The sequence below is a fragment of the Sorex araneus genome, chromosome 10 (genome assembly GCF_027595985.1).
Source record: "Sorex araneus isolate mSorAra2 chromosome 10, mSorAra2.pri, whole genome shotgun sequence".
NCBI lineage: Eukaryota > Metazoa > Chordata > Mammalia > Eulipotyphla > Soricidae > Sorex > Sorex araneus.
In genome coordinates, this window is record NC_073311.1 from 66,420,483 (window position 1) to 66,439,596 (window position 19,114).

The 19,114-nt window shown below is 69.5% G+C and overlaps 1 protein-coding gene across 2 annotated transcripts in view; it reads right to left on the minus strand.

Moving 5' to 3' along the window:
• Nucleotides 1-677: 677 nt before the first annotated feature.
• The window catches only part of DENND5B (DENN domain containing 5B), a 39,339-nt gene continuing 20,902 nt past the window's right edge, over nt 678-19,114 (minus strand). For both annotated transcript variants that reach the window (XM_055118043.1, XM_055118044.1), the window contains exons 3-21: nt 18,282-18,933; nt 16,099-16,286; nt 13,449-13,814; nt 12,134-12,341; nt 11,804-11,954; nt 10,874-10,967; nt 9,788-9,919; nt 8,755-8,907; nt 8,125-8,203; nt 6,722-6,803; nt 6,178-6,306; nt 5,478-5,599; nt 5,087-5,232; nt 4,748-4,866; nt 3,647-3,834; nt 2,645-2,727; nt 2,120-2,246; nt 1,095-1,260; nt 678-1,028 (exon numbers count right to left, since the gene is read on the minus strand). In XM_055118043.1, the coding sequence (XP_054974018.1) occupies nt 833-1,028; nt 1,095-1,260; nt 2,120-2,246; nt 2,645-2,727; nt 3,647-3,834; nt 4,748-4,866; nt 5,087-5,232; nt 5,478-5,599; nt 6,178-6,306; nt 6,722-6,803; nt 8,125-8,203; nt 8,755-8,907; nt 9,788-9,919; nt 10,874-10,967; nt 11,804-11,954; nt 12,134-12,341; nt 13,449-13,814; nt 16,099-16,286; nt 18,282-18,933 (3,381 nt within the window). In that variant the 3' untranslated portion in view covers nt 678-832. The remainder of the gene's footprint in view (nt 1,029-1,094; nt 1,261-2,119; nt 2,247-2,644; nt 2,728-3,646; nt 3,835-4,747; nt 4,867-5,086; nt 5,233-5,477; nt 5,600-6,177; nt 6,307-6,721; nt 6,804-8,124; nt 8,204-8,754; nt 8,908-9,787; nt 9,920-10,873; nt 10,968-11,803; nt 11,955-12,133; nt 12,342-13,448; nt 13,815-16,098; nt 16,287-18,281; nt 18,934-19,114) is intronic.

Consider the following 19,114-nt stretch of genomic DNA (forward strand, 5'->3'; position numbering starts at 1 on the left):
CCCCGCCCGTCACTCAAGTCCCCGGCTCTGCCTCCTGGTCCGCAGCTTCCTCTCCCTCCCCCCTCTCTGCTATTTGCTCTCAGGGAACATTCCAGAGCCTGCAGGCCCCCGGGACATCCCTCCGCTTCCTGCAGGGGCAGGGCAGGGCAGGGCCCAGGTGCTGTGTGTCCCTGGAGAGGCGGGACCAAGGCTAAGGAACACGGCTCGCCCAGGGGCCTCGGCTGGCTTCCCGGGCAGCCCCCGGCCCAGACTCCAAACCCGGGAACTTCCTTCACCTTCTCCCATGGAGCACTTCCTACAAAACGCATGGCAGGCTCGCGTCTAAGGGGTGAGACGGGGGACCCAGGAGCTGTAAGGACGGGCGCGCGCACGGTGTGTGAGTGAGTGAGTGTGTGTGTGTGTGTGTGTGTGTGTGTGTGTGTGTGTGTACGTGAGCATGAGCATATGTATGTGTGTGCGTGTATGCACGTGTGTATGTAGGTGTGTATGTGTATGTATGAGTGCGTGCGTGCGTCTGTGTATGCGTGTGCGTATTTGTGTGCTGGGGGGCATGCAGGCCCATACGTGACGCAGATGTTGGCCCTGGCCACGGGGGCGGCTCCTTCCTGCCTGCCCCTCGGCCAGTGTGGGTGTGGCTCCGGTGCCGCCCCTTTAAGAAGAGCCGCTCCACACACCCAGCACATGAAAATACTCTATTTCATACTAAATTCCAGGTTCAAATGAACTACAATACAGCAGCGCCCTCGCCTGGGCGAGGCTGGTCGGGGGCGGGGCAGGGCTGGCCCCGCCCGCCCGCTGGCTCAGTGTCCCCACACAAGTCCGCGGTGCGGCCCTACCGCGCGGGGCCCACGTCCACGCCCTTAGTGAGCGAGCCCTCCAGGACGATGGGGAAGTCCTGGACGCTCTGCAGCACGCGGATGAGCGTGTTGACGGCCAGGTGGTCCCGCAGGAGCGCGCCCTCCTCGTACATGCGGGTGACGGCCGGGCAGGCGGCCAGCAGCGGCACCCACTGCGGGAGCAGCCGGTCCCTGCGGGGAGAGTGGCCTGAGCACACGCGCCCGCCCGCCCGCCCCGCCCGCCGGCGCCCTGCGTACCGTGCTCCGAGGCACACCAGGATCTGGAACTTTCCGTCCTTCCCGATCTTCCGGGGCGCTGTGTTGATGGCGGTGACGTACTGGCAGAAGGCCCTGCGCGGCGACGCGAGGTCGTCTCCCTGGCCCAGAAGCTCCTCGTCCGTCTCAAAGTAAGCGACGGCCCGCTCTGCGGGGGAGCAGACGGCCGGCTCGGCAGGGCCCGGGGGCCCTCGGCTGCCTCATGGACCCACTCGCTCCCGGGGACAGGAAGCCACAGCACACCGGAACCTTCCGTTTGTGCTGCGGCGAACAGGTCAGAGGGCGGAGGTATGTACGAGCAGGTCAGAGGGAGGAGGTGTGCATGAGCAGGTCAGAGGGGGGAGGTGTTCATGAACAGGTCAGAGGGAGGAGATGTGCGGGAACAGGTCAGAGGGGGGAGGTGTGCATGATCAGGTCAGAGGGGAAAGGTGCATATGAACAGGTCAGAAGGGGGAGGTGTGTGTGAACAGGTCAGAAGGGGGAGGTGTGTGTGAACAGGTCAGAGCGGGGAGGTCTGGTGTGCATGAACAGGTCAGACGGGTGAGGTGTGTGTGAACAGGTCAGAGGGGGGAGGTCTATAAACAGGTAGGGGCTGGGCTGAGAGGCCAGAAGGGGGGGCTCCTCGGCCTCAGCCTCCCTCTGTTCACTGTCCTTCGTCTACCGTCCAGGTGAGGTGGGGTCGGCTCTTCCCCAGGCCTCTGGGCAAACACGACGTGACAAGCCAGGCCGCAGGGTCAGGGGGCCCAGCCACGCGCTGTCCGGGCGCTGCGGGGCACTGGGCCCTGCTAGCTTAGGGCCGGGGCCTGCGGCTGAGGCCGTGACTCCAGGGTCTGGGCACCCTTCGGGGGTCAGTCTCGGGGGGACAGAGAGAACCCGCCCAGGGCGGACCCCAGCCTGGCCCTCGCGCTGCCCCGCCCCCCGCCCCTGCCCTGAGGCTCCTCCTGTCCGGGGGCAGCCGGCCCCGTCCGCACACCTCGGCCCACCCCCGACTGCCCCGCGCCGCTCACCTACGAAGTCCCAGACGAAGGTGTTCCTGTGGAAGATGCGCGCCGAGCGGAAGCCGTGGTGGAACGCGTGCTCCAGCGCCGCCACCAGCCCGTGCTCCCCGCACAGCAGCACCGTGAGGCTCCCCCGCTGCGGGAGAGCCCGTCAGCCCCAGCACTCAGCCCCAAGCCCTCAGCCCTCAGCCCCCAGCCTTCCAGCCCCTCAGCCCCTCAGCCCCTCAGCCCTCCAGCCCCTCAGACCCCAGCCCTCCAGCCCCTCAGCCCCTCAGGCCCTCAGCCCCTCAGGCCCTCAGCCCCTCAGCCCTCAGCCCCTCAGCCCTCAGCCCCTCAGCCCCCTCAGCCCTCAGCCCCTCAGCCCCTCAGCCCCTCAGCCCCCAGCCCCCAGCCCCTCAGCCCCTCAGCCCCCAGCCCCCTCAGCCCCTCAGCCCCTCAGCCCCCAGCCCCCTAGCCCCCCAGCCCCTAGCCCCTCAGTCCCCTTAGGCCCTCACCCCCAGGCCCTCAGCCCCTTAGTCCCCCGGCCCCGCGCACCTCCTTCTCGGGCTTGTGGAAGTGCTTCACGATGTTGTTCACGGCCTCCCCGATGCCATCCTGGATCTGCCCAGCGCTTGGCTCTGCGGAGCAGCACGGGACCCCCGGGAGTGAGCACCTGAGAACGAGTCCCGGAGTCCCGGAGCCCCGCCCTTTCCCCAGGGGCCTGCAGGCGGAGGCACTCTGCCACACCAGCCGCAGACGGACTCGCTGGGGCGGAGGGGAGGCAGGACCAGGCAGCCCGTGTCAGAGTCGGGGACGGCCACAGCTGACACAGGCCTGACACACCCTTTCTGGTACGGGCCAGTCAGTGGACATGGTGCCCTGGGCCCTCGGCCTCCTTGCCGGTGTCCAGCGACGGCTCACGGAAGGGCCTCTCCCCTGCCTTCTTTGAGGGCGTTTCTGGGGGGCTGAGGGGATTCTGGCCACACGGTGCTCAGGGCTGACTCCCAGCTCTGTGCTCAGGGCTGACTCCTGCCGGGGCCCGAGTTGTGCGGGCCGGGGATGAAGTGGCCGGCCACACGCTAGGCCAGCACCTTCAGCCCCGTCCCGCTCCTCAGTCTGGATCCTTCACGCCGTGCGGGGCAGTGCCCGGGACGGGGCGGGCACGCACGGCACCTGCCTGGACACCCTCTGCCCCGCCCGGGCCGGCTCGTCTGGGTGGGGCTCGGGCGACACCTGGTGGTGCTCCGGGGGCCGTGCAGTGCCGGGAACCGGGCGGGGCTGCCCTTCTGCGGTGCTCGGGCTCACTCCGGGCCACGCACTGCTCCCGGCGGAGACCAGGCAGGACGCTGGGGACCGCACCAGGCTTGCCCCCGCCCCTGCCCCCCTTTCTTGGAAGCGGCACCGAAGGCAGGGGGCCCAGTCACCAGCTGCTCTGCGGAGGGCACTGCCGGGACCGGTGCCAGCCTGGAGAGGACGCCCGGCCTGGGGCCCCGCGCCCCCCGCCCCTCCCCTGCTCTCGGGTCGACCCTTCCCGCGGCCGACGCGCAGGGCACTTACTGGCCGTCCTTCCTGACAGGGAGGGGACGCTCGCCCTCCGGGCCGTGGGGGGGGACTTCTGCTGGGGGGGCGTCCGGCACGGCCTGCCCGGCTCCTCCTCGGCCACCGCCGCCACCAGCTCCCCGAAGAGCACCCGCTCCAGGCTGCCGTCGTCCACGCCCTTCCCCAGCCACCGGCCGCACGGGAACCTGCGGGACACCCGGGGCTCACGCACGGCCAGAGGCGGCGGCGCCTCCCACAGAGGGACGGGCAGGCCGGCCACACGACCGGCGTCCCCGTCCTGTGAGGCCCCACTCTGGGCGCTTTTGCTGTCTCACTGTCTGGTGTCTGGCAACCTGGCAGGGCTCAGGCTGACTCCCGGCTCTGTGCTCAGGGCTGACTCCCGGCTCTGTGCTCAGGCTGACTCCCGGCTGTGCTCAGGGCTCACTCCCGGCTCTGTGCTCAGGGCTGACTCCCGGCTGTGCTCAGGGCTCACTCCCAGCTCTGTGCTCAGGCTGACTCCCGGCTCTGTGCTCAGGGCTGACTCCCGGCTCTGTGCTCAGGGCTGAGTCCCGGCTGTGCTCAGGGCTCACTCCCGGCTCTGTGCTCAGGGCTCACTCCTTGTGATGCTCAGGGCTGACTCCCAGCTCTGTGCTCAGGGCTCACTCCCGGCTCTGTGCTCAGGGCTGAGTCCCGGCTGTGCTCAGGGCTCACTCCCGGCTCTGTGCTCAGGGTTCACTCCTTGTGATGCTCAGGGCTGACTCCCGGCTGTGCTCAGGGCTGACTCCCAGCTCTGTGCTCAGGGCTCACTCCCGGCTCTGTGCTCAGGGCTCACTCCTTGTGATGCTCGGGGCTGACTCCCAGCAGTGCTCAGGGTTATTCGTGGCTCTACACTCAGGGATACCTGGTGGTGCTCAGAGGCCTCTAGAATGCCCGGCATGGAACCCGGATCGGCCCGCTGTCCTATTGCTGCAGGCCCCTGAAGGCCGTTCTGAGTGGGGGGTGGCCCTGAGGTAGGGGTGAGTCCCCGGGTGAGCCCAGCAGCCGTGTTCTGGGGCAGTTCGTGCCACACAGAAACCAGGCGAGGGGCCGACGGGAGCGCTGGGTGTGGGCACTGCCCACCTGTAGGTGTGCCCCGTGATCTCGTTCCTGACCACCACGCAGTCCACCAGCCACTTGGTCAGCAGCCCCGAGTTGTCGTGTCCGATCTGCACCGTGCTCAGCCTGCCCAGGTTTTGGCACTGCGGAGAGACGGGGGTCGTCAGCCGAGTCACAGGGAGTCAGAGGGGGTCGGGGACAGTCTCGGGGGAGCGTGTGGGAAGAGCCGGCAGGAAGCAGCCCCCGCCGGCAGGGGTGCCCTGGGGCTGTGAGCGCGCCCACGCTGCGTCTAGAACATTCTGTCCTGCCTCGACTCGGGCAGGAGGCAGGGGGGCTTCGGGAGGGCGGCTCAGGCGCCCCTACCTCGAAGGTCATCTCCAGGAGGTTCTTGGGGATCTGCCTGACGCCCGTGTCGCCCAGCTCCCCCGACACGCAGACCCAGGGCTTGGAGGTGACCATGGCGCTGCTCAGCTTCTTGATGGGGACGACCACGACCCTGTAGGGGATGACTGAGCGCCGGCGGGTGAGCGCAGGAGCACCGAGCCCCGGGCTCACCCAGGCCCCACGGGGACGTCAGCCTTGGCCCCGGTGCCCTTCCCGCCCCCGAGGGGCCGCCCGGCTTGTTCTGATCCCCTCGGACAGGACTTCCCAGGCCACACCCAGAGCACAGGCTGCAACGCCGGGGCCAGCCAGCAGGGGTCAGTCCCGCTGGCCGAGGGGCAGGGGGGGCAGGGCGGGGGCCAGGCGGGCTCACCGATGGTGGAGAAGGAGCCCGTGAAGCAGAAGTAGTCCACGGCGTTGAGCGCCAGCAGGTGGTAGAGGAACTGCTCCCGCTCGTCCTCGCAGCGCAGGAAGGCGTAGCGCTTGTACAGCTTCCTGGGCAGAGGGCAGAGGGCAGAGGGCACCAGGCCGGCTCGCGGGGGCACAGAGGGGGCGCCCCCACGCGCACACAGCACCGGGTGCCAGCTCACACCCCGCGGCCAGTCCGGCAGCACCGCCGGCCCCGAGCCACTCGCACCCACAGCCCAGCATGGGCCGGGACGGCAGCGCCTTGGCCTGGCCTCTGCTCGGGGAGGCCCCCGCCTGGGTGGGGCAGCAGCCGCCACCGGAGCCCCCTCAAACCACCAGCCTCGGACCCCCAGGGCACGAACAAAGGCTCGTGCACAAGTGGACGTGGGCACAGAGGGGGCGGGGGCTGGCACGTCTCCGCAAACTCGCGCTGAGAATGAGCACGGGCCACGGCAACAAGGCCCTGGGGTGCAGGCCACAGGCCACGGCAGCAGAGCTCGGGACCACAGGCCACGGCAGCAAGGCCCTGGGGTGCGGGCCACGGGCCACGGCAGCAAGGCTCAGTGCAGGTGGCTCCCACCCCGGGGTCTGCCGTGACCTCTGCAGGCCGAGGCCCGGGAGGCGGCCCCACCCGACTCGCAGTGCAGGTGCTGGGCCCCGCGTACTTGGTGAGCGGCTGGTCCGAGAGCAGCTGCTTGAGGTGCTGGGACAGCAGCTTCTTCTCCAGGGACAGGCGGATCCAGGAGCGTGCCCGGCCCACGTCCGTCTTGATCTCACTCATGTTCTGCACGTGCCTGCGGGGGCAGCCCAGGGGTGAGGGCGGGGAGGGGCGAGGTGGGGGGGCAAGGCGGGGGAGGGGTGAGGCAGGGGGAGGGCGAGTCCCAGGGAGGGCAGAGCCCCGGGAGAGCGGCCTGGGCTGCGGGGCGCTGGCCAGCCGTGACTGCAGGGCCGCTGGGGGCCTCCCGCCGAGAGACGCCAACGCCCAGACCCAAGTTAGGGGGCGCCGCCGTCCACGCGCTCCCGCCTCGAGGCCCCCTCCCCGTGAGACCCACAGACGGAGCGGCCCTGAGCTGCGGGGTCGGGACGTTCAAACAACGGGGGGCCACCCTGAGCTTTGCGCCCCCACCCGGCCGGACAGCAGGAGAGACAGCAGGAGAGACAGCAGGAGAGACACAGGGGGCCTGGGGACCGGGCGGCCCCGGGAAGCACCTCATGTCCTGGGTCAGGGAGACCCTGAGCGCCGGCAGCACGAGTCCCGAGTCCGACTTCCTCCGCTCCGGCCCGAGGGAAACTGCGAAAAGACGTCGGTGAGGATGAGGAAGACGGGAGCCGAGCGCCCGCCGTGCCCGAGATGAGCCGGGAGCAGCCGAGGGCCAGGGCAGGGTGGCGCCACCCTCGCCCCGAGAGCGCGGGGGCCGTGGAGGCCGGACGCCAGCCCGCCGTGTCCACTGGTGAGGGGGGGCCGGGCAGCTCCCCGAGGAGGCCCCGCGGGCACGTGACCCCGAGTCAGCCGAGACCACAGCCGGGGAGCCCAGGGGTCTCTCCTGGCAGGGCTCAAAGCCGCCCCCCCCCGTGTCCCTCTCTCAGCCGACCTCAGGGAGACCTGGCCATGTCCCTGAGCATCACCCACGGGCCGGGCCCCTCCTGGCCACCAGGCCGGGTGACCCTCATCTCTCTTCTGGGCCTGATCCTGCCACGATCCTGCCATGTGACTGACAGGAACGCGGCCCCCTGCCCACCCCTCCCCCACCCTCGGGAGCCCCTGAGTCTGGGGACCTCCCCCCCCCCCCAGACCAGTCCCTCGGGAGCCGGAACAGTTGGCAAAACAAAAACACTCATTTAGGAACCAAAGGTCAACAAGCTGCTAATTTGTATCTAATTGGGCCACATTGTTTCTCGGTGATGGAGCTACTTGCTCTCCAGCTGACGCTTTTCATACATGTTTCACACCCTCATATTTTTCAGTCCCAGCCCCATGGCTGGGCCACCGGGCGCGTGAGAGAATATCCCCAGCTCTGCCCCCGGAGCAGCGGCACCCACACGACACTCGCCTGGGTCGCCAGAAGCTCACGCCCCTCCAGGCGCGTACAGCCGAGGAGGGGGCCGGGCCCAGTCAGCCGGCGGCCCGGACACCTGAACAGACACGGGCAGAGGAGTCCGAGTCCCGCTCAGACAGACGGGCAGAGGGGTCTGTGCCCAGTGTCTCGGGAACTCCCGGCTGGGGCGGGAGCTCATGGGCGCCGCCCCCTGGCCCCTCGCCTCCTCCCTGGGGGGCTGTGCCCGGCGGGGGACTCGGAGGCAGGACAGTGCTGGGACCCAGGCCGAGTGGCGGGTCCCTCTCTCCCAAGGAAGCTGGGGGGCGCACTCAGGGCGGGGGCAGGCTTCTCGGGAGTGCCCACAGGGCAGTGCTCCCCCTGGGGATGGCAGGGACGGAGCAGGCCCAGGAGGGTCTACAGCCCAGGACTGAAAACTGCTTCCTTCTGGAGCAAACACCAGGACGCCCCCACGGGTGACGGGCTGACGCCAGCACCCGCCCGGCATGAGGACCACCCTCCGCTCCCGGCTCAGCTGCCCGGGGCCGGGCCCGAGACAGGGAGCCACACCCGGCCCACCTGGGGACTCGGCGGAGTGCTCCTGCTTCTCCTCCCGGTCCTGGAACTGGATCAGGTGTGACCACAGCGCGGACTTCCCCTGCCGGGCACGGGTGCGAGGTGTGAGACGCCTGCTCCCAGCCCCGTCACCACACCGCGGCCACTCAGACCCCAGCCCAGGGCCCCGGGGGACACGCTCAGGTCCGGGTCCCCAGGGCGGGCACGCTCAAGACGTCCGGGGGGGTGGGGCCGTGCCCAGGCAGGGTGTGGGGCAGTTTCCAGGCTCTGCACAGGGGCGAGGGGGGCTCGTGGCACTGGTGCCGGGCCGTGGGCCTAGGCGGGGCCGGGGCTGGGGGCTGCCAGAGGATCCGCTGGGCAGGATGGGCTCGGGGCAGCCCCCGGGTGTGGACGGGCTCAGGGCAGCGGCCCCCCATGTGGGCTCGGGCCCAGCCCCCGCCCGTGTGGGCTCAGACCCAGCCCCCCCAGCCCGTGGGCTCAGACCCAGTCCCCCCCAGTGGGCTCGAGCCCCCCCGGTGTGGGCCCAGGCCCAGCCCCCTCCCGTGGGCCCCAGCCCCACCACCGTGGGCTCAGACCCAGCCCCCCGCCCCATGAGCCCAGGCCCAGCCCCCCGTGCCGCGGCGCCGCCCGCACCTGCTTGACCTGCAGCCCGTGGCTCCAGATGCGCTCCAGCAGGTGGCACAGGCTGGCGATGAGCGTGTTCTCCTCCAGGCCCGTGATGCTCACCTCCCCGTGGCCCAGCTCCACGGCCTCGCGGCCCATCTTCTCCACCAGCATGCGCTTCGTCTGCAACGGGGGGCGTCACCACGGACCCCGGACACCGCGGCCAGGGTGGGCTCGGGCTCCCCACGCCCTGACCGCCTGGTCCCTCACGGGGCCACGCAGACACGCCTCCGGGGGCTGCCAGGACGTGGGGTGACGGCCACACCCGGGTCCGGCCTGTCTGACACTGCGGGGAAATCCGCCCGAGCGGGGCCACCGGCACCTTCCCTGCCCGCCCCGTCCCACGGCCGTGTCTGCTCTCCGCGCCACAACACGGGAGGGGGCTCAGCCTACAGCGCTAACTGAGGGGTCCCCCCGACCCCAGCCCAGGGCCCTCCCTGAACAAGGGCAGTCTGGGCCCACGGACACATGGACATGGATACGAATATGGACAGACACACGGACACAGATAGACATACAGACACATGGACACAGGCAGACATACAGACACAGACAGACATACAGAGACACACGGACACAGACAGACATACAGACACACAGACACAGACAGACATACAGAGACACGGACACAGACAGACCCATAGACATGGACATGAGCACGGACAGACACATGGACACAGACAGACATACAGACACACGGACACAGGCAGACATACAGACACACAGACACAGACAGACACATAGACATGGACATGAGCACGGAAAGACACATGGACACAGACGTGGATATGGACATGGACAGAAACATGGACACGGACACACGGACACAGACACAGACACAGACATGAACACAGACACACAGATGTGAACACGAACACAGACATGGACACACACAGACACGGACACACAGACACCACAATACAGATACAAGGACTCACACAGAGAGACACACAGACAGACGCACGGACGCACGAAGCCCCACGCGGCACGGACCCAGGCGCACCTTCATGCGGCACTCCTTCAGCAGGCGCTCCACGAACTTGCGGTTGGTGTGTGCGATGACCGCGGGGGACAGGCCGGACAGCTGGGGCTGCCCCAGGCTCTTCCCTAAGCTCCGGGCCTCCTGCGCGTGTTTCTAGAGAAACGGGAGTTCAGTCAAGGGCAGACGGACAGACGGACAGACGGGCAGATGGGGAGGGTCCGGGCCGGCCTGCGGGAGAGGGGACAGGGAGGGCCAGGAGAGGGGACAGGGCTGGCCAGGAGAGGGGACAGGCCCGGGAGAGGAGACAGGACAGCCCGAGAGAGGGGACAGGGCAGGTGAGGAGACAGGGCGGGCAAGGGAGAGGGGACAGGGCGGGCCGGGAGGAGGACGGGCCTGGTTACATGGCGTGTGGGTGCGTGGGTATCGGGTGTGCGGGATGTGGCATGTGGGTCTGTGGGTGCCACGGGTGGGGGTGGCTGCACGGAGTGTGCTGTGGAACGGGGGGCCGGGGCACGTGCAGGGGACCCTGGGCTCAGTGCCGGCTGCTCTCTCCCGCCTCTGACTCGAGGCCCCCGTCCTCGTCACAGCGGCTGGCACTCCGGGCGCTGCCCTCGGGGGCAGAGGCAGAGGGGTCCCTAGCGCCCCATGCGGGTGGGCGGCTGCTCGGAGACGGGCCGAAACGCCGACTGCGGCCCAGGCACGGGCCCGAGTCTAGCCGGGGGGGCTCCGGAGGCCCCTGAGCACCTTAGGGGCCCCTCAACGCCAAGTCACACAGGGGACAGAAGTGACACGAGCTGGGCGAGCACCTGGCTCCACGACGCTCTGATGGCGTCCTGCTCCCAGAGGGGGAGAGGCCCGGGGCAGAGCCCCAGGGGAGCCAGGGCACTGGACCCGAGGGGACCCGCCGGGGGCACGCCCAGCACGCAGGAGGAAGGGACGGCGCGGGAGGGACCCTGCGCCCAGAGTGACCGTCCCGGCCCTGTAAGGCTCAGTGTTGACCAGAGCCTGGGGAGCCCGTGGGGTTGCCGGCCACCAAACGACAGACGGTGAATAAAGCGGGCGGGCGGGCGGGGAACAGCGACAGGGACCCGCGACGGCGACACCCACCTCCCTGAGGTCGTTGTCCAGGCCCGAGTGCTCGCAGTGTGGCCGGAGACGCTCCTTCCGGCGCTGGGTGCTGCCCCCACGGCCGGCCCAGCGGCTGCCGGAGAGAACAGAGGTCAGGGGCGTCCGGCACGGCCGCGGTCAGCGCTGGGCTCCTGGGAGGAGCGACGGGGCTTCTGCTGACGGCTGCCCGGCCTGGGAGTGGCCTGGACACAGCCCGCGCGCCCACCGGGAGTGACCGCAAAGAAAGCGTCCGGATGGCGGTGGCTGGACTGGGCACTGCCCCCGCCAAGCCGGACGCTGCTCCGGGCTCCGGCCTCAACGACAGTGCCCGGGGGCGTGGGGCAGCCGGGAGGCCTCCAGAGGCAGCAGGCCACCACGCTGCGGGCCGGGCCGCACCCGGCAGGGGGCACAGCTGCCAGTACTGCTCCCGGGCACGCAGCCTGCCTGCTCGGTGGGGGAGTTGGGACCAGGCCCCGCGACGGGCCAGAGACACTCACTTCCGGGGCCAGACCCTGGTCATGCTCTGCTCAGCAGGAACCTGCACGGTGGCAAGAGCTGGACTGTCCACCCTGGTGGGGGGCACGGTCAGTCTCGCACACTGTTCTCCACTGCATCTGTCTGCACACGGCCCTCTCCACTGGGTCTGCACACGGCCCTCTCCACTGGGTCTGCACACGGCCCTCCCCGCTGGGTTCTGCACACGGCCCTCCCTGCTGGGTCTGCACACGGCCCTCTCCACTGGGTCTGCACACAGCCCTCCCCACTGTGCACTATTCCCAAGCACACAACCCCAGAATCAGAACTTTTCCACGATGCACCCAGAAACCTCAGTGTCAATCCAAAGTCAAATGAAGTGATTTGGCCTTCAGAGGACCAGGAGAAGGACCCAGGGTGGGAGGTGGGAGGTGGGAGGGGAGGGAGGGTCCTCACTTGTTGCTGGTGGGCCCCGTGGCCAGGACCTCGGCCTGCAGCCGCGGGAAGAAGCCTTGCTGGTACTTGCCCTGCCCGATCTTCATGTCCAGGAGGTGGGGGTGGATGGCCGTGTGGTCCATCTTCATCAGCCGCTGCTCAATGGGCTGGGCTGCGGTCAAACCACAACCGGTCAGGGGCCGGGGCCCGAGAGCACAGCGACGCTCCCCAGGAGGCTCCGGACAGCGGCCCGCGCCTGCTCAGCGGGGGGTGGGGGGGCCGGGCATCCATCAGCGTCCACCGCCTGGGGCTCCTGTGGCCACGGGATGGGCCCCCGGGGACGGCACTCACCCACGTCACTCAGGGCGCTGCAGGGCTGGTGCAGGGACGGCCGCAGGCGCAGCTTCTCGATGCGCGCGTCGAAGACCCGCAGCAGGGGGTCCTTCTCCTCCCACTGCGACAGGATCTTGTTGTCCACGAAGGTGGCGAACATCTGCGTCTCGATGAAGCGCGACAGGAAGGGCAGGAAGGGCTCGGGCTGGTCCGACAGGAAGGAGGCCTGCGGGGCGCAGGGTGAGCAGGGGGCGGGCAGGGGCGCAGGGTGAGCGGGCAGGGGCGCAGGGTGAGCGGGGGTGGGGGGTGGGCAGGGGCGCAGGGTGATCAGGGGGCGGGCAGGGGCACAGGGTGAGTGGGGGGCGGGCAGGGGCACAGGGTGAGCGTGCGGTGGGGGCAGGGGCACAGGGTGAGCGGGGGGCGGGCAGGGGCACAGGGTGAGCGTGCGGTGGGGGCAGGGGCGCAGGGTGAGCGTGCGGTGGGGGCAGGGGCACAGGGTGAGCGTGCGGTGGGGGCAGGGGCGCAGGGTGAGCGTGCGGTGGGGGCAGGGGCACAGGGTGAGCGGGGGGCGGGCAGGGGCACAGGGTGGGGGGGCGGGCAGGGGCGCAGGGTGAGCGTGCGGTGGGGGCAGGGGCACAGGGTGAGCGGGGGGCGGGCAGGGGCACAGGGTGAGCGTGCGGTGGGGGCAGGGGCGCAGGGTGAGCGGGGGGCGGGGGGCGGGCAGGGGCACAGGGTGAGCGTGCGGTGGGGGCAGGGGCACAGGGTGAGCGGGGGGCGGGCAGGGGCACAGGGTGAGCAGGGGGCGGGCAGGGGCACAGGGTGAGCGTGCGGTGGGGGCAGGGGCACAGGGTGAGCGGGGGGCGGGCAGGGGCACAGGGTGAGCGTGCGGTGGGGGCAGGGGCGCAGGGTGAGCGGGGGGCGGGGGGCGGGCAGGGGCACAGGGTGAGCGTGCGGTGGGGGCAGGGGCACAGGGTGAGCGGGGGGCGGGCAGGGGCACAGGGTGAGCAGGGGGCGGGCAGGGGCACAGGGTGAGCAGGGGGGGGGCAGGGGCACAGGGTGAGCGTGCGGTGGGGGCAGGGGCGCAGGGTGAGCAGGGGGCGGGCAGGGGCACAGGGTGAGCAGGGGGGGGGCAGGGGCACAGGGTGAGCGTGCGGTGGGGGCAGGGGCGCAGGGTGAGCGGGGGGCGGGCAGGGGCGCAGGGTGGGGGGGGGCGGGCAGGGGCGCAGGGTGGGGGGGGCGGGCAGGGGCGCAGGGTGGGGGGGCGGACAGGGGCGCAGGGTGAGCGGGCGGCGGGCAGGGGCGCGCTGCCCGGGGCGGGGGGGGGCGCGCCCACCTTGTCGAAGTTGTGCGTGTGCTCGCGGCTGCTGAGCCAGGCCTCGGGGTCGGCGGCCGCCTGGATGACGAAGGCCTCGTAGTCGGCGAAGAGCAGCGTGAAGCGGCGGGCGAAGACCTCGCGCAGCTGCGCGCCCAGACGCTGCTCCTGCAGCTCGGCCGCGTCGCACGGCGCCCGGCCCTCGCGCGTGTCCGCCTTCTCGGAGCCCGCCGGCCGCTCCTGCGCGGGCGCCCCTGGGTCTGGCGCCCCGAACTGCAGCAGCACCTGCGCCAGCTCCTGCAGCAGCTGCGCACGCTGGGGAAACTGAGGCAGCTCCTCGGGCAGCTCCAGGAAGCGCACGTCCAGGTCCACGAAGCACAGGTTGGCCTGCGGGCGGCGACGGCGAGGGTGAGTGGGGCGGCGGGGGCACCGAGGGGGCACTGAGGGGGCGGGGGGCACTGCGGGGGCGCAAAGGGGACAGCGGGGACAGCCGGCTCCGCGCGAGGGGACGCGTGGGGGGTGGGAGAGGGCGGAGGCAGCGTGGCGGGGGGTGGCGGGGAGGGTGAGGGGCGGAGTCGGGGACAGTGCCCGGCTGGCTCCGGGCACACAACCAGCCGCACGCAAATCTCCAGTTTCTTTGGCCTTTCCCAGGCTAGCCCCTGAGGGAGGGCAGCGGCCACCCCAGCACGGGCACTCCTGGCTCTGTGCTCAGGGGTCACTCCGGGGTGGGCATCTGGGGACAGAGCAAACACCCGCCCGCTCTGCTCTCTCTGGCCTGGGGCTCGTGCCAACCCTCTCCGGCCGAGCACTCGCCGGGTGCACGTGAGGCCCTGGGCTGGCCCCAGCACAAGCCAAAACGGACGATGAAGTCAGTCAGAGAGACGAAATGCGTCTCCGGGGCTAGGGCTTTGGCACGCCCGGCCCCGGCTGCAGGTGCCCCAACTCCTGGCTTGGCGTCCCCCTGTGGAGCGGGCGCAGGGCTGTGGGCGCCACCTCTGCCAGGCAGGGGCTGGACCCCCATCACTCACGGCATCCCCCGAGCCAGCCACCGTCCCTCAAGGCCACAGCCGTGTCCACAAGCACGGTTCTTGCTCCCGGCTCCGTGGTCGTGTCTGCCACGGAGACTGAACAATCACCACCAACCTCGGCCCCAGAGAGCACTGAGCTCACGCAAACCACACGTCCCTCGTCCCTCCTCTCTGCCCTCACGGCGCACACGTCGGCCACCACAGCACCTGGCAGGAGGCGCCTCGGGTAGGTGAGGACCAGCGCACACGTGGACACACGCCTTCTGGTGTCCACGTCCGTGCAGGTGTGCACACACGCCTTCAGGTGTCCACGTCCGTGCAGGTGTGCACACACGCCTTCAGGTGTCCACGTCCATGCATGTGTGCACACACGCCTTCAGGTGTCCACGTCCGCGCAGGTGTGCACACACGCCTTCTGGTGTCCACGTCCGTGCAGGTGTGCACACACGCCTTCAGGTGTCCACGTCCGTGCACGTGTGCACACAGCCTCTGGTGACTCCATGTCTGTAGGCCTGTGCTCACGGCCGCCTGGGAACCCACGTCTATAAGCATGTGTGTGCAGCTCCACTGAGTCCACTCTACATGCACACAGCCTACCACAAACCCAGGTCTATATGTATACGTGCACACTTCCGGTATTCGTCTGCGCATATGTGCTCAATGAGCTCCTGTAAATTCACATCTATGTATGTGTGTCCACACGGGTTTTTATGTCTACATGCATGTGTGCGCAGCTTCCTGTGAATCCATGTCTGTAAGCATGCATGCACACACGGCTTCCTGTGAATCCACTCCTGTGAGAATGTACGTACACACGACTTCCTGTGAATCCACATCTGTAAGCACGTGTGCGCACAGCTTCCTATAACTCCATGTCCGCACATGTGTGCGTGTGACCAGAGAGCGGGACGTGGGCCGCTCGAGGGAGAAGCAGCTTCTGGGTTCCGTGGCAGCTCCCGTCTCTGCCCCCTGCGAGGGGAAGCCCAGGGGAGGGGCAGACCCAGGCCACGGCAGGGCCGGGTGTTCCCCCACGCGAGACCTGTCCCCTCACAGGCCCGGAGTGGCCGCAGGGCTGCACCCAGGACGGCACCCCAGCCAGAGGCCCGGCCTCAACGTCTTGGGCTCTGGGAACCCGAGGGGGGGGCAGGGGGGCTCCCGCCTGTTGGGGCCTGGGGCCACCCACGTGCACGGGCGGATGCTTTCCTTCGAAAGGACGACGTCTTGCCTGGGAGCAACAGTGCACAGGCGGGCGCTTGCCTTGCACACAGTCCACCTGGCTCCCAGCCCAGAGCCCTGCTCCCCGCCAGGAGTGAGCCCCAGCACAGAGCCAGGAGCGAGCCCTGAGCATCGCCGGGGTGACCCAAAAGCCAACAAAAAGGACAAATGTCCGTTTCTGTGCCTTTAAGCCCCAGCCCGGCATGCAGAAAGCCAGGGGTCTGCCCCGCCCCTGGGTCCCAGGGCGGGAACCCTGCCGGGTCCTCAGCCGGGACGTCTGGGGACACTGAGTCCGGGCTGCGGAGACAAGGTCTGCCGTGGGACAGAGGCCACGGACCTGGTCCCCGCAGCGGACACGCCGAAACACGGACGGTGACATAGGGGGGCCGCAGAACCCCCCCCAGCCCGCCCGCCACCCCCCGCATCACCTCCTGAGGAAGCTCCAGCTTGGAGCGGTCGGCGCCGCCCTTGGCCTGCAGGCCCATCAGGTAGGGCACGGGCGCGTCCAGGAACTGCAGCAGGGACGCGGGCAGGATGGGCACGTACACGTGCTGCCACTGGAACGGGAAGAGGAGCGCCGTGATGCTCTCGGCCACCGTCATCAGGCGCTGGCAGTCTGCGGAGGGACAGACGGGGCGGTGAGCACGGCCGCACGGCCGCACTGTCCCGAGCGCCCAGCCGCGGGCAGCCCTGTGCGACCGCTGGCCAGAGGTGCCCCCGCTGCACCCCACCCGGCCGCCCCCGGCCGCCCCTGAGCGGGGCCTTCTCGCTCCTCTCTTGGGTTAAAGCCACACCCGGAGGTGACTCCCGGCTCTGTGCTCAGGGATCACTCCTGGCGGGCATGGGAAAGCAAATGTGGTGCTGGGGCCTGAACCCGGGCCGGCCACGTGCACGGCAAGCGCCTTCCCCGCCATGCTCACTCCGTGGCCCTCACCCCGGCCTGTCCTTCACTTTGTGGGGAAAGAGATCAAACAGGCGCTGGGCACTCGCCTGGTCGGTCGGGAGGGCGGGGACAAAGCCGGAGTGAGGCGGGGAGGGGAGGGGGTGGGGGGAGGCGGGGAAGCCCAGCTACGCCCGGCCAGAGAGCTCTGTGTGTGTACACGGGGCGCTCACGTGTGTGCAGCTCACACGGATGGATTTATCCGAGTGAAAACGGGCAGAAGCAGGTGCTCCCCCGCCCCCCACAGCGTCAGGTCGCATGCACACACACACACACACACACACACACACACGTGAACCCACACACTCACACATGCATACTTACACGCACACAGACGCACTCAGTCACACCCATGCACACTCACACACTCACACAAAATCTCCACCTGCACCTAGCTGCATCCTGAGAGCAAAGGCCACTCTCCCTGCTCACGCCCCGCACACAGGCACTGCTGTGTGGAGCCCCTGTCACACACCACCCCCGGCTGTCACATCCAGCCTGTCACACACTCACCACTGTGGTGTCACACACACGTGTGTCACATCCAGCATGTCACACACTCACTGCTGTGGTCACACACACAGATGTGTCACAGCCAGCCTGTCACACACTGCTGTGATCACTCACTCACTCACACACACACACAAACCCCAGCCGTGTCCCAGCCAGCCCGTCACACTGCTGTGATCACTCACACACACACACACACACACACACACACACACACACACACACAAACCCCAGCCATGTCCCAGCCAGCCCGTCACACATTCCCTCTGTGGACTCTGCTGTCACACTGGGCACCCAACAGCACCACACGGCTACGAGGGTGACAAGCTGGAATGCTAGGCTGGGGGGTTCACGGGACGGTTTCCAGCACATTCCAAGGCACTGCAGGCCATGGGGCAGGTCCATGGCTGAGCCCAGTGGGCACCTGCCATCAGGCCCGGGCAGGACACACGAGGGGGCGGACACAGCCCAGCTGGTCGGCGAGCCCGGCCTGCTCTGGGTGAGGAGGCCGACAGCCGTCCCACCTGCGTCTGTGACCCTGGGAGCCCTTGGACGGCGCCCCGCAGGGCTGGAGCACCGGGCGGCGCCTCCAGCCTGGTTCAGGAGCCCCTGATGCAAAAACGCCCATGCCCTCCTGAGTGACCCGCCGAGCAGGGGGCCAGAGGCACGACTCAGAGGGACGCAACTCCCAGAGGAGCTGACGGGGCATCCCCGCGGGAAACACCCAGGGACAGGCCGGGTGGGCAGCGCCAGGCTGACCAGAAGCAGCGTGAGGGACGCCTGTTAAGGGGTGACTGCAGGGGGGCGGGGGGACGAAAGGCAACAAGGGCAGATGGGAAAAGCCTCCACACAGACACCAGGAGTGGGGAGCTCGGAGCCCCTGGCAAGGGCTCTGCCGGCTGCTGGGGCCTCAGTGCTCCGGCCGTCCAGCTCTCCACGGGGCTTGGGAGGGGCCGGGGAGTGTCGCTCTCGGCACACGGCTGGGCCTCTCCCGGACGCACGCTGGCCGGGGAGCGGGCCCGGTGCAGGGAGAGCCCAGGGCACTGCCGGCTAGTCCCGGCGCGACGGCCACGGAGTGACCGGCGGACCCACCAGCGCTAGGGGCCGTCCTGCAGGGCGGCGCCCGACAGACAGACACCGGGCGCCCGGCGCGGGGCCCACCTTGCGAGTAGAGCAGGACCTGCATCTCCAGGAGCACACAGGTCAGCACCTGCACCAGGCTCTCGGGGCCCAGCAGCTCCAGGGCCTCCCGCAGCGAGAAGTCGGCCAGCGGCAGCTCGTCGGGGCCGGGCCGCTGGCACACCACGGGCTCGTACACGCCGTAGAACTTGAGCGAGCGGCCGGGCGGCGGCAGCGGCACCTCGTAGAGGATGTTGTGGATGTAGCTCTCGAGGGGCAGGGGCGGCGGCTCCGGGGACACCACGGCCCGGTGCAGCTGCAGCAGGAACTTCCTGCAGGCGCGCATGAAGGGCAGCGGCACCACCAGGCAGATGCTCTTGGACACGTACAGCGTGTCCCGGGCCGGGTCGAAGGAGCCGCCCGGCGGCGGCCGGGGGCACGGGCCGCCCTCGCCCTCGTCCGGGCTGCTGGCCAGCGAGTCCGTGCTGCCCGCGCTGCCCGCCTGCTCGGCCTGGTGCATGTGGTACAGCGTCTGCATGGCCGTGCGGATGGGCCCGCTGGTCACCTCCTCGTAGAAGGTGACCGCGAAGCCGTAGGTGCGCGAGCTGTCCTCCCGGGTGATGAGGAACGAGTGGAACTGCGGCTCCCGGCTGTCCGCCTGCGTCCGGAACGACAGCCCCTTGGGCATGCACAGCTGCGGGGGACAGCACGGTCAGCAGAGGCGGCACGCGGCCACAGGCCAGGGCCTCTGCCAGACGGACGGACGGGCAGATGGACAGACGGACAGATGGATGGATGGACAGATGGAAGGATGGATGGGCAGACGGACAGATGGACGGACGGACAGATGGATGGACGGACGGACGGATGGACAG